This window comes from Haliotis cracherodii, unplaced genomic scaffold (assembly GCF_022045235.1).
Source record: "Haliotis cracherodii isolate W230 unplaced genomic scaffold, xgHalCrac1.p SCAF_4, whole genome shotgun sequence".
Taxonomy (NCBI): Eukaryota; Metazoa; Mollusca; class Gastropoda; order Lepetellida; family Haliotidae; genus Haliotis; species Haliotis cracherodii.
Genome location: NW_027266297.1, coordinates 62,592,389 through 62,607,917, shown reverse-complemented (window position 1 = coordinate 62,607,917; position 15,529 = coordinate 62,592,389). Strand labels below are relative to the sequence as shown.

The 15,529-nt window shown below is 39.0% G+C and overlaps 1 protein-coding gene across 1 annotated transcript; it reads left to right on the top strand.

Annotated features, from left to right (window-relative positions):
• Window positions 1-12,489: 12,489 nt before the first annotated feature.
• Window positions 12,490-15,278, top strand: LOC139480574 (uncharacterized). Its single transcript, XM_071263715.1, has 3 exons — window positions 12,490-12,687; window positions 14,070-14,187; window positions 14,513-15,278. Exons 1-3 carry the CDS (start codon window positions 12,510-12,512, stop codon window positions 14,838-14,840), a joined length of 624 nt encoding a protein of 207 aa, XP_071119816.1. The 5' UTR covers window positions 12,490-12,509; the 3' UTR covers window positions 14,841-15,278.
• The last annotated feature ends 251 nt before the right edge of the window (window positions 15,279-15,529 follow it).

Genomic DNA, 15,529 nt, shown 5'->3' with positions numbered 1-15,529 from the left:
AAAACGGTTTTATTGTCTTTATATTAATAGGGGTAATATCGATGAACCTTGACATTTGAAGGATTCCTTTCCTTGGGAACCAAAGCAGACACGGATGTTTGATTTTTGAAATTTATCGTACCGAAAATCAATAATACGAGAAATAAAGCTATTGTTGAACTTGCTAAGAACACAAATTTCAAACTTTAGCCACGATATGCCAAAATAAATTAGACGCATGCTTTGATGACCTTCAATACACTAAGTTCATTGTGTTTGTTAGATAAGATATTTCTTTGTAAACTAGGTCATTATCAGCGCTAAGGACCATGTATGACAACTAAAGGCAAAAAGGATTATGTATCTTGTTTTCGGACCCATTCGTAAATATTTACTTCCCTATTTTGTTCATCAGTCTCCATTCGTTATTCCATACACTGGCCAAAAACATCTGACTTAAGTTAACAATGATATCAACCTTATTTTACAACAATTCCTCACATCCATTTATTACATAACGAAGCGACTAAATTGTCTTCTTTTGGTTTATATGAATCCATCTCTCTAAAGTGTACAGATTACGTTCAACTTCACTCCCATCTTCTGAATAATGAGTACATCAATGGCGTGCATATGTACATACCTGAATCGTCAACACTGCATAACATGCGATTCGCTTTTGTAATACATATTGATTAAATGATAAGCACTTTACACACAAAATAGACGAAATACATCGACATATTTTCTGATTTTCATCAATGACATATCTAACAGTCTGAACAAGGTAGTTCCACACAGCCTGTCAACTTACTAGTCTTCCGTGCTGTGCATATTATACATTATTAACTGAATGGACTTTCGCCAGTAAAACGTTAATGTCATTGGTAATACAAAATATATAACAGTGTTTCTCGGGCTATGTCTACACCTGAAAACTGTTCACGAACTTCATAATGTGATAACAGTAGATAAGTGTTTTAATAAATGCGATATTTTAATCGTAATTACTTGAAGACTTGGAAACAACAAAGGGACAGGTTGTCTGTACGAAGATGTTATGCAACAAATGCCCCGTATAAATAATTAATAGGCATAGGGACCAAATGTAAATTTAAAATAACAGACTCTGAGAATATTTTCTGACATATATTTTCAGACCAACTAATACGTAAGTAAACTTACAAATGTATTTACAGTGTTCAAACTGAGTGGGGGCCTTTCGCTATTAATATCGATTACGTACGAGTATGAGTTATGAGAATGTAGTAAGTTTATTTGCAGTGGTTGTTAGTGACTCCAAATGACTGAAACGCACGTACAATATTGAGTAGTGGCTGGATTGTGAAAAGAAATGTGATTGAGATTTCCCACAGTTGGTTGTTGACAAACACGGGGCATACTTGAGATAGATCAGTTACTAGAAAGATGACTGAGTCCATATAAAAGCAACACCAGCGAAATTGAGGCATTTAACGATCTTCTTGCCAATTTCGGACAAGATGTCAAACTGAAAACACCGAATTCCTGCCAGCTTCAAAGCAACCACAGTGTCCAGAATTCTTGACATCCATGAGTGCTGTGAAAAGTGTTGTAGGTCCTGTTACGTATGTCTGCTGCCACTTATATTGCCAGTGTCATTGTTATCGTGAACCTAAATCTGAATAAGGAAGATAATTTATGGATGTCACCTTCTGTTAATTTGTCATCAGATAGATCTAGGAAAGTTTTATTTATTTTGGTGAATGGATTATGTTCGAAAATTTGTAAATATTTCGTGTAGTATTTTTAATCATGATTATGTGGTGAGATTGAACGCCGATTCTTACCATGAGTAAATATATAACAGTGTTTCTCGTGCTTTGTGTACAACCTGTAAAATACCAACCATATTTTGTGATCTTAATACATGAAGCTTCAAATGCGATATTTCAATCGTAATTACATGGTGACTTAGATACAACGAAGGTGTAGATTGTCTGTACAAAGATGTTATGCAACAAATGCCCCGTATAAATAATTAATAGGCATAGGGACCAAATGTTAATTTAACATAACAGACCCTGACATATTTTCTAACATATCGAGGGGTTAGTGCCAGAACACATTATCTTGTAAAATATTAAAATTGACTTTATGACTTTCAAAACATTGTATGACCATATATAATCCTACGCCAAAATATCTATGTACTACATTGTATATTTCAAAAGATATTCAACAAGACATAAACAACTTATCACTTAACTCTGTTCTCGTGTTGCGCCAGGATGTTCTATACTAAAATACTACATGCTGGTATACACAACATTAAAGTTTTCACTCAATTCTATTAAGCCAGAAAAACGTATCGAGAATTGACACATTCTAGCACTCTGATATAGGCTTCAGACTCCTTTAATTGGAGAGCCGTAACAACTGATAAGCATTTGAGATGTGCTGGCTTTTTGTGTTTACGATTAGAGATAGCGCTCCCCCGCACCAGATGATGTTAACTGGTGCTAGCCTTCTATGGCCCAGGATGTTTATATCTGATCCCCGGGCCAAATTCCAGTCAGCTTATACTAATGGTCATTACTTGGTCCTGGCGTCGAAGATAAACCCCACTACACAAACGTCTTACAACGGAAATATCATAGTCCAAATTATTTTCATCAACATAAATACGTTTAAGGTGAGTAAAACTGTAAATTTAATTAAATTATCTGTTATTTTACTAATTTTTGAAAATTGATCTCTTATATTGTTATAAAGTTACGACGCAACAACACGTCTGATGATTTATATAACGGATTTTTATGTTTAAGTCATTATCAAATGAGTGTTCGTTAACTTTTAGTGTGTTCTTGGATGTTTTCAGATAATCGCAGAGAATTTTTTGTTAATTTTGCTATAAAATAGTATGTAAATGACATGGGTGAGACTTGTGTTTTTAACATAAACATCTTTCATAAACACAAGTAAAGTTTACATAAGAGTAAATATATGATACATGAAGTTAGATTGTAAATTGAGAAATAATGTCACATACACAAATATTTCAAGACCAGTGCTATGTATTGTTTTCTTATGTTTTTTGTTTTCTTTCTATAGGCATTGGAAAATGAGTGAGTTTGATTCTGACTTCGAAGATCAAGACATTTTGGAAGCTTGCAATATTATTGAGAACAATCAGATATTACACCATATTGTGCCACAACCACCCACCAACATGGAACCGAATCCGCTACCAACCACTGACAACCCAGTTCCATTGACGGCAACCAACATGGATGCTTATCAGCTTCCAACCACTGACAACCCAGATCCATTGACGGCAACCAACATGGATGTTAATCAGCTACCAACCATTCACAACGCAGATCCTTTGTCAGCAACCAGCGTGTATGCTAATCAGCTACCAACCACTGACAACCCAGTTCCATTGACGGCAACCAACATGGAACCGAATCCGCTACCAACCACTGACAACCAAATTCCATTGACGGCAACCAACATGGATGCTAATCAGCTACCAACCACTGACAACCCAGTTCCATTGACGGCAACCAACATGGATGCTAATCAGCTACCAACCACTGACAACCCAGATCCATTGACGGCAACCAACATGGAACCGAATCCGCTACCAACCAATGACAACGCAGATCCATTGACGGCAACCAACATGGATGCTAATCAGCTACCAACCACTGACAACCCAGATCCATTGACGGCAACCAACATGGAACCGAATCCGCTACCAACCACTGACAACCCATATCCATTGACGGCAACCAACATGGATGCTCACCAGCTACCAACAACTGACAACACAGTTCCATTGACGGCAACGAGCATGGAACCAAATCCACAACCAACCACTGACAACCCAGATCCATTGGCGGCAACCAACATGGAAGCTAATCAGTTACCAAACACTGACAACCCAGATCCATTGGCGGCAACCAGCATGGAAGCTAATCAATTACCAACCACTGACAACGCAGATCCATTGGCGGCAACCAGCATGGAAGCTAATCAATTACCAACCACTGACAACGCAGATCCATTGGCGGCAACCAGCATGGAAGCTAATCAATTACCAACCACTGACAACGCAGATCCATTGGCGGCAACCAGCATGGAAGCTAATCAGCTACCAACCACTGACAACCCAGTTCCATTGACGGCAACCAACATGGAACCGAATCCGCTACCAACCACTGACAACCAAATTCCATTGACGGCAACCAACATGGATGCTAATCAGCTACCAACCACTGACAACCCAGTTCCATTGACGGCAACCAACATGGATGCTAATCAGCTACCAACCACTGACAACCCAGATCCATTGACGGCAACCAACATGGAACCGAATCCGCTACCAACCAATGACAACGCAGATCCATTGACGGCAACCAACATGGATGCTAATCAGCTACCAACCACTGACAACCCAGATCCATTGACGGCAACCAACATGGAACCGAATCCGCTACCAACCACTGACAACCCATATCCATTGACGGCAACCAACATGGATGCTCACCAGCTACCAACAACTGACAACACAGTTCCATTGACGGCAACGAGCATGGAACCAAATCCACAACCAACCACTGACAACCCAGATCCATTGGCGGCAACCAACATGGAAGCTAATCAGTTACCAAACACTGACAACCCAGATCCATTGGCGGCAACCAGCATGGAAGCTAATCAATTACCAACCACTGACAATGCAGATCCATTGGCGGCAACCAGCATGGAAGCTAATCAATTACCAACCACTGACAACGCAGATCCATTGGCGGCAACCAGCATGGAAGCTAATCAATTACCAACCACTGACAACGCAGATCCATTGACGGCAACCAACATGGAAACTGATCAGCTACCAACCACTGACAGCGCAGATCCATTGACGGCAACCAACATGGATGCTAATCAGGTACAAACTACTGACAACACAGATCCTTTGTCGGCAACGCATACGAAAGCCCCTCAAGACTACATAGAGCCACGTTCCAGTAATACCAGTGAGGGAGGAAATGAAAATGAATTTGACAGCTCTGATGACGAACCTTTAATTTATTTGGGGAAATATAGACATACACATGTTGAAAGTAGCATCGAAACATCATCCGAAGAGTACCTTCCGAATGAAGAAGATTTATGCTCGTCTGACACCACTGAATCGGAAACAGAATTGACAATACCAAATCAGAAGAATATTGTTCATAGCAAATTTCATGAAAGGTCAAGTGGGGAATTGGAGGAAACTGTTGTTCTGAAGACATTACATGAAAGTCATACCAACTACATGTATGAATCTCAAATGAAAAAGTTTCACACGGAGAGATTAGAACAGCTTCTGCATTGTAATGGATACAAGTTACTGAAGGTACCGGCTGATGGAAATTGCTTTTTTAAGGCTTCTGCACTTCAACTTAATGTGAGTGAATGTGAACTGAGGAAACAACTGTGTGATCATCTTGATGATAATATCATCACTTATTCTGATTTCTATGCTGAAGTGGAGGAAAACAACCTGGAAACATGGCAAAGTTATTCACTGGAAGTGGAACATCTTCGCAGGAATGGATATTTCACCAATAAGGTTGCTGATTTCCTGCCATTAGCACTTGCTAACTGGTCAGGTCGTGGTGTCCGTATTTTCTCCAGCAAGGCATCAACTCCTGTAATTGATGTCCAACCTACAATTCGTCAACAATGCACTGAGAGAAGAATAATCCTCGCATTTACATCCATAAAAGGTATTGAAGATCATTATGATGCATGCACACCACTGGCTAACCATTTGTCAAACACAATGATAGAAAATAACATCACAAAATCTTCTCAGTACTCAAGTACTCAACATGAAACAACAGAAGCATGTGCTTCTAGAGCTACCTGTCCTGGAACGTCCAAATCAGCTGCAAGTTGTCTCCAGTCGATCAGCATCTCTGATGTTTCTTGTCCTGCTGTAAATGAACGCAACCATGTAATGCCAGAAGGTCCTGTGATCAGTTCAAATACTTCAAGTCCAGTTCCAGTATCTTCACAGCATGGTGACGACACAGTGTCATCAGGTAATACAGCATCAACCCCAAACAAACAGAACCCAACTCGATCTGCAACTCCAAGAAAGTCGGCAGCCTTCCATACACCTCCTAGAAAGGTGTTGTTTAGAAAGAGACGTGCGACGCCCGAGACATGGTTAAAAAATCAAAGGAAACACCTGAGATTAGGTGGAATGGAATATGTGAACCAGCAAGGGAAGACCATGAAAGGAAAATCGGTTAAAGCAGTCGACTGCTCAAAATGTAGATATAAGTGCACCCAGAAGATCCCCGAAGAAGCTCGACACAGTATATTTAAAGCATTTAGAAGCTTGGCATCATATGAAAGGCAAAAGGATTTTGTTTGTTCCAACACTGATGAAAAGAAAACCCGTACATACCTGGATGACAGTGAAAAAAAGGTGGAAAAGAAACGCCAAGTCTATCGGGCATTTAATCTACAGTGGGAAGGAACAAGACATCTTGTTTGCAAGAAGTTTTTCATGAAGACACTTGACATTGGGGAGTCATATATCAGCCATGCCTTACAGCACAAGAGCCAGGGAACCTTTGGGAGCACAGAACGTCGCGGTAGACATAAGCCACACAATAAAACTGCTAGTGATCGCTTGACAAAAGTAAGGGAACACATCGAGTCATTTCCTAAGATGGATGCCCACTACACAAGAAAAGATACAAACAGGCAATTTTTAGGACCAGAATTGAATATTAAAAAGATGTATGATCTTTATAAGGAAAGGTGTGCTGCAGACAACAAAGAACCAGTGTCCTCATCACTCTACAGAAACGTCTTCAATAAAGAATATAATTTTTCTTTCCATGTACCAAAGAAGGACCAGTGTTCGCTTTGTCAGCAATATTACAGAGAAAGAGACACTGGTTGCCTGACAGAACAATTAACAAAGGATTTCAATGAACACCAAGCCAGAAAAATCAGAGCTCGAGAGGCAAAGATTAAGGACAAAGCACTTGCCTTGACAGAATCCTCTGTCTTTGTTGGAACATTTGACCTTGAGGCAGTATTGTACACGCCATGTTCGCTAGTTAGCGAAATTTTCTATATGAGAAAACTGAATTGTTATAATTTCACAGTGCATGATGCTGTTCACAAGAGCGGTACATGTTTTCTGTGGTCAGAGGTTGATGCCCAGAGAGGTTCATGCGAAATTGCATCATGTTTACAAATACAGTTGAAAGCAATGCCTCCTAACATCAACCATGTTATCCTGTATTCAGATACATGCACAGGGCAGAATAGGAACCAATATGTTGCTGCTTCCCTACTTCATGCTGTCACTACCACTGACCACATTGATGTCATTGACCATAAATTCTTGGAGCCAGGACACACCCAAATGGAGTGCGATGCAATTCACTCCAGTATTGAATTCGCCAAAAAGAAGACAAGTATTTTTGTTCCCAGCCAGTGGGATACTGTTATCAGAATGGCAAGAAGGAAGGACCCCTATCTCGTTATTCCAATCAAACACACGGATGTAATGGACTTCAAGAAATTGGCACATCAAAGACTGAAAAATACTAAAGTGGACACGGATGGTGGTAGAGTTAACTGGCTAAATGTTCGCTGGCTGCGGTTTATGAAGACTAGCCCTGACAGCGTTTACTTCAAAACTGAACACAATGATGAGCAGTTCAGAGAAATCAAGGTTACAGCAGGCAGTAGACGAGGAAGACCTCTGAACACAACCAACTCCCTTACTTGTAGATACACTGGGAAGCAAGAAATATCACATGCGAAGAAGAAAGACTTGTTATCTCTTTGTAGATCTGGCATTATTCCAAGCGAATATCATGAGTACTACAAAGCTCTCCCAACTGGTAACAGACCTGATTGTCTACCGGTACCAGATGCTATGGAGGAAGACTATGACACAGACATTGCATAATATGATGTGTGACTGTGGTGCTGTGTTCATTATCGCACTAATATAGCTATGTGTGAGTACGCGCGTGCGTGCGTAAGTGCGTGTGATTGCACTAGTCCGGACTAATGCCAATATTATTGTGCCAGCCCGCTGAGATACTATGCCGCAGTTAAACATGAATACCCGACTCAGATTTGTGGAAGTCTGACATTTCTGAAATGCTGATCCTGGCTATATTATATCTGACAAGTTCCTGCATTACTTCCTTATTAATTTCCTTTTTAGTGAGCCACAACAATCGCGTGAATGTTCAAGCTAAGAATTCCATTTACTGTTAGGAACGTAAAATGATTGTAACCACATTAAAATGTCTTATGACAGCTAGGTTGGATATCCGAATACAATCTGAGATAACTGATCTTAAGAATTGCAGTATTTGTATGTTCATAAATTGACTTTGAATGAAGCTCAGCTTGAAAAAGTATTATATTTTTTTGTGAATACTGCGAGTTATGGCACCATTTTGAAAATTGAACGTTGGGTACAGATCTGTCTATCTATTTATCTATCACTCTTTATATATTATATACTGGTATATAGATAATAAGCTAAATATGTACCCACTGTTTCATAAAAGAATATATATTTACATAAACAAATAATTGCTCAAAGGTTTTAAAAGGATCTTCTATTCATCTATAATTTATAGAATAACGTTTCTCCGTTAACTTTGTGTGACACATTTACACTCATTAGCATTACAGCCTGACATTAACTTAATTTTGCATACTAATTAGCTTTTTAGTTTTGAAACAAACAATGCAATGTAAATGTAAATGTACAGCATTTAATAAAATGAACAATGTTTGGTAAAGGCAACACTGACATTACTTTAGTTATTTTAGGCAATGCCAGATAATCGTTAAAGCTGGTAAGTGATTATAACCACGTGTTTGTAGCAAGCGATGCTTTAGAGTGTCAGCTTACACCAGGATAATGGTATCAGCCTGTGTGTCACGCAGACTCTGAGGTTGAGCCATTACCAGCTGTCGGGAGATAAGCTGTTATTGCTATTAATTGGCTTGCTCATTGAGAAAGTTTCTGAAGCATAAACGTATGTCCTGTGTTTGGGGTAATTTGACGCAAGCAGAAATGTTATCATTTATCAGGGCCACAATGTATCACTTCTGTTTACAAGGATCTGGGCCTCACATTTCCCCTTTCCTGTATGATGTTTATGCTGCCAGATGGAGTTGCCTTTATTTACTTTGCTTTGGCTGAAAGTCTAGCTGAATTTCTTTGGGAAAGAGATATGCCAGAACATCGTATATATTTCAGGTTATCTTTATTACATGTTAATATCAATGTTATGTTGAAAAAACAAGATATACTGTTTGGCACACTTAATGACAATGGCTGGAGACAATATTGCTAATAAAACTTCAAGTGGTGCTTTTTAGCACCATTTCAAACTTTTGAAGTGGGATTTCTCACATCTAGGGAAAATGGAGATAAGTGGTTCTGGCACTAACCCCTCGATATATTTTCAGACCAACTTATACGTAAGTAAACTTACAAATATATTTACAGTTTTCAAACTGAGTGGGGGTCTTTCGCTATTAATATCAATAACGCACGTAATGCATGCGAATGACCAACAAATAAGCATTAACTGATTCAATGTATACGCGTACACCATGAGGTACGTGGCAGTGAAAATGTTGTAAGTTTATTTGTAATGGTAATCAGAGACAGCAAATGATTGAAACATACGTATAATATCGAGTAGTGGCCGGATTGTGAAAGGAAGTGTGATTTTGATTTACCTAATTTGGTAAAGTACTCATGGAAATGAAAAAAAAACCTGTTTTGCTGGATTTAATAATCGACACAAAGCATTACGTAGATGTAAATACGAAATAACAAAACAACTGGAAAAGTACTAGTCTCGATTTGCTAGTTTTATCTCAGTGCTCAATACAAAATGTACTTTACAGGATGTAATTTGTAGGCACTTTGAACATTATAAAATAAAACTAAGTCCAAATTGACTTGGCAGAAACAGGCTATATGCATTGTGCAAATTAGCCTGGGAAAAAGGTTATCAAAACAACAATAAAAATAACAGCTATGTTTATGTACATAATAATAATGACGTGTAAGTTGTTGTTTGTGACGGGAATATGTTACTTTTACGTTCTGATATTATGACGATGATTCACTATCCCACAATGCCACTCACAAATCACTAACATATCACATGCACGTGGGTTTCAAGCACCTGTTTGCATCTGTCGTCAAGGTGTCATAGGTCATGGACATTCACCTTGATCTACTAACACCTTGTTAAGCTCAGTTTCACAAGAGTCTGTTTTGTTCCTTTTTTTACATACTTTTACGTGTAAAAAGACATAAAACCCTTTGATATGCTGTGTTTGTGCCATGGTCCAAATAGTACTAATTGAGTTGTTTGAATATTTATATATTTTGTATATTAACTGCATTTATTTAAAATCTGAGATCGAAAAAACAGGGTTTTTTTTCATTTCCGTGAGTACTTTTTTTTAGTGGACAAACACGGGACAGACTTTACCATTCCAGGAGTTTTGAGATGGGTCAGTATAGAACGATAGGGCCTTTTATGATTGACTTGACAGGTGCGGACAGGGTGCCACTCTGAAAACACCTAATTCCTGTCAGCTTCAAAAACTACCCCAGTATCAAGAAAGGCGCTCGGGCCTCCTTCAAGACTTTTGAAAGTAAAACCTTTTTGACATCCGTGAGTGCTCTGAAACACGTTGTAGGGCTTGTCGTGTATTTCTGTTGCCACTTGTTTGACCAGTGGTATTGCCTTTGTTATTGTAAACCCAAACTGAATGTTTTAGTATACATTTTTGAGATTGCGAAATTTAACATCATGTTCTATTGTCGCATTCTCAACTTTTACCAAAGAGTATACTATGTTAAAGAAAACAAGTTTCTATATAAGCCCCATTCCATTTCATTTCACTTCACCTCACTTCATGAGTGTAAGTTTCGTATGAACATATTGTCAGATTGATGCCTGATGTTTACAACATGAAATCACAACATGAAAAATTTCGCAATGATTCAATTGCCACTGTCAGTTTAATACACATTTAACCATGCAATTTCACTGGCATGACCTATACTTTCTCCGTCCTCTACATTACCCGAGCTATGTAGTTTGGCAATTACGTCTAGGTTCAATGGGACATAAAGACCCAGCGTTATTTATTGAAATATTTCCTTCACTGGCAAAGTTGCTTTCCTATTCCGCGACTGCGCTGATATGTCTCATCTCTCCTTATTTCCTTATATGCACTGATGTCGCTTGCCACAGTCACAGCCACAGCGACAGTCCTCGGCGAACTGCCACCATTAATTAATATTTATCTTAGTGTGGCAGCTTGGGATCTATGATAATGCACGGATTTATCTTTATACTTGGCGTGTGTCTGTGTCTTCCGTCGGCACATTTATGCATGCCGTCAGGTAATGTTAAAATTACTAAGTATCATATGAAGTATGCAAACGAGTAATTATTATTGATACAATATTATCTTTCCAAATGGTGACTGCCGTCAGAGTGAATTGAGAGAAACGATATCTGTCAAACTAATATATTTTTGATAATATTGATAAATCAAAATGACATTAGCAGATTAAAAACACAATTTTGTTCTAAGGCTACTTTCCTTCTCTTCCAGATTCGACTTGCACAGAAGGCCAGCAATGTTCACAATGTGGCTCAGATGGCAAGTGCCAAAGTGAGTGTTTTGTTGGATATTATGGCTCACACTGTAACCACAGATGTAGCCAAGGATGCTTAAACAGTACGTGTACGTTAAACACACAAAGCGGAGTCAGCGAGTGCTCTCATGGATGTCAGTTAGGGTATTTTGGTCGAAGCTGTAGGGTGCCCTGTATAACCTCTTCACCTGGATGTACGAGATGTGCATCTGGATGTGTTGGATCTTATTGCGTGCAAAATGACAGCTGCTGGGGAAACTGTGTCGATTCTTACTTTGGTTCCCAGTGTAAATCATGTTCGAAACAATGTGAACTCTGTAACTACACGACAGGAGAATGCCAAAGGCGTACGGCCGATTACACTGGAGGAAAGTGTGAGCATGTGTGTCACAACTGTTCAGGACATTGTACAACGGCACAATGTACTACATGTTTAACAGGGTATTATGGGCAACACTGTGGTGACACATGTAGTATACATTGTGATGTGTATTCCAATTCAACGAAAAGTCTTCCCATACAATGTGACAAAACGTCGGGGGAATGTAAATATGGATGTAAACGCGGATGGTACGGAGAGAAGTGTAAAGAAGCATGCAGCAGAGGATGTTATCACAATGAATGTGACCAGAACGGCGAGTGTAAACATGGCTGTGTACTGGGCTATTATGGCCCGGGGTGCATCCAGTGTCACCCAGGATGTCAAGGAACGTGCGACACCCACAGCGGACACTGCGCTGATGGATGCAAGAAGGGATACTACGGTTGAAACTGTAGCTTAAACTGTGGATCATGTGTGATGAGTGTGTGTGAACAACAGACTGGATTGTGTGAGGTTGGATGTAATTCCACCTATGACAATGACTGTGACAAACTGTGCAAGGAGAACTGTTCTACGTCTGACATATGCCAGACATCTAAGTGGTGCAGTGATGGAATAACTTCATCGACAAGAGAATCAGATCTTGATAGAAAAGGTTAGTATGAGACAGTTCCCATATTAAGTCTTGTAATGGCAACTAAATATTGCTGTGAAAAGGGACATGTTATGCAAACGTATATCCTACATGTAGTTGTAATGGTTGGTTTGTTTGTTTGTTGTTTAACGCCGCACTCAGCAATAGTGTAGCTATATGACGGCGGTCTGTAAATAATCGAGTCTGGACTAGACAATCCAGTGACTGATATCATGAGCATCAATCCACGCAATTGGGATCGATGACTTGAATCAACCAAGTCAGCGAGCCTGACTACCGGATCCCGATAGTCGCATCTTAGGGTAAGCATGGTGTGCTTGTATTTGTGATAACTATTATTGAAATACATACTCTATAAGTCTCTCGATGAATTATTATTAAAATATATAATATATATGTCTCGCGATGATGTGATGTATTTAGAACTGTGTTTGTTTGTGATGCCTTCGGTATTGAGACCTGTGTTTGTTCCGATTTCCATGACAGCAAATCGCATTTAGACTTAAATGAGGGTAGGTAGGATTATATTCGGCGAATAACTCAAAGACTCAAACTCAATATTTCTTGATAAAACTGTGTACAGTTATCAGCCTAGCCATTCACTAAAATACGGGCAGGGTTTGATGATGACCCCTGTTTCCAGTGACACTAACTTTACAGAGATGACAGCATGTACAATTCAGCCAGCAGCACATTAATCAGTATATTAGTAAGTGTCCTTGTCTTTTTAGAAGAAGCCACTCCCTGGCTTTTCTTGGGGACTGATTGACGGGGATATGATTATTTAATGCTTGTTTTATTCAACCTGCCAGGTATTTGATAATGTAACTATGACTGATGTTACAAAGATGTTTGGTAAAAAGAGACGCTGATACATTCCTAAACTCTGGACGGTTTGTAATTATGTAATGATGATTTTCATGTCAAGACACTAATAAACCAATAACAGGACAACACGGACACCAATCAAATCGCCTTACATGTACAGTCGAACATCGTTGCGTCTAACTCGAGGTGACCTGGACGGAAGCTCGAGTTATCCAGGATTTAAGACATCAGGGGAATTTTATGCTTAACGTGGATACTTGGGACTTCTAAATGAGTTCTAAATGTACCTGTACTCGAATAGTCGAACCGTATTCACCAGGTGGTAACAAAACCCCAAAAGAATGCATGTGCGGAGCTGGTAAATAATTTCTCTTTGAACCTAATGGAATATGTGATTAACTGTATGTGTTGACATTCATCTTGAACGCAGGCATAGGTGTAAACAAAATATATTTTGCCCCGGCCATGGAGGAGTGTATGTCCCAACGAGATACAAATGTAAGTGTGGAAACATGATCCATTGTATTTTTTATAAGTACTTCTTTTGTATTCAGTGTCTGTTGAGCATAACTACATATTGGACGTGGGAATCATCCTGGCTGTTCTGCTGCTGATTGTTATTATCCTATTGCTATTGCTCCTTCTGCGTAAAGCACCACAGATTTGTCCACGGTTGGTATGCTTAGGCTTAATGGAGAAAATAGCCAATCGATATTGTTGGAATGTACAAAAGAAAGACAAACATGTACATTTATGAGCTACCTAAATATCTTTATATGACATATACATATTTGCACTGCCTTAAAGATATGTTGATTTTCGATAATGGACAAACATTGCTAAAAGCGGCGTAAACCCTCACTCACTCATAATACAGATGTTTGTCTTTGGGAGCCCAGGAAGTATTTTAGCAGCTTTGTGTTGAAGAGTTTCTAGTTGACTTGATAATTCTACATTACACCTATTTTGAATGTCGCATACCTATATTTGTTTCTAGGAGAAGATTGGCCAACGGAAACGACCCAGAACACGCTCTGGTTGTTGAGGAAATGCGTCATATGGATACACGATATGAACCCCTGCATAGGTACTGGGAAATAAACTATAGTGACATGCACAGAAACATGGCTGCGTCCTCTGATGATTCCCAATCCCCTGTACACCTGTGTGAAGGTACACATAACGCATCTGATGAAAATGAAAAGGACACTTCAGATGTTGAACCTGACATCGATGGACCTCGAAACGATGGTGAGAACGTATCTCGAGCAGTTGACATTTATGAACGATATTTGTCCCCTTGTATGCCTGAATCTCTTTCGTAGTATGTGAGTGCAAAAATGCTAAATGTTGTACATATGCACTGGGATATATAAAACAGTTCAATTTTTCTCAACTTAGCCTCCCTTAAACCAGTCATAGCTATCCCAATTGCGTGGATCGATGCTCAAGACATTAATCACTGGATTGTCTGGTCCAGACTCGATTATTTACAGACCGTCGTCATATAGCTGGAACATTGCTGAGTGCGGCGTTAAACAACAAACCAACCAACCTTGTGGGCACAAACTTCTTTGTACATATGCACAGGGATATTATTTAAATCAATTCCATTTTTCTCAATGTAACTAGGCATACTTTAAACCAGCCATAGATTTGGTACATGTAATTTTGATAAATTACCTGCTTGCAAATCTGAAGAAGTCTTCTCATGCGATATTAGTTTGAGAGTCAGCTAAAAATTATGTATGTTCATACACATACTTAATAACGCTTATAATATAATGTGTCTTATGCCATTTTCTGATATCAGCTACTTCTTCAAATGTTTGATTATCTGCATATGTAAATACGCATTTCAAGGTTGCTATATTTTCAATGTATAATTGTCCCATGTCACTGCTTACACCATGTCATGTGTATATTACATTATACTATGACATTCACTACGTTAAACCTAGATTTGTCGGATGATTACCTCAGACAAGAAAAATGCCAAATGGCGAGAATCAAA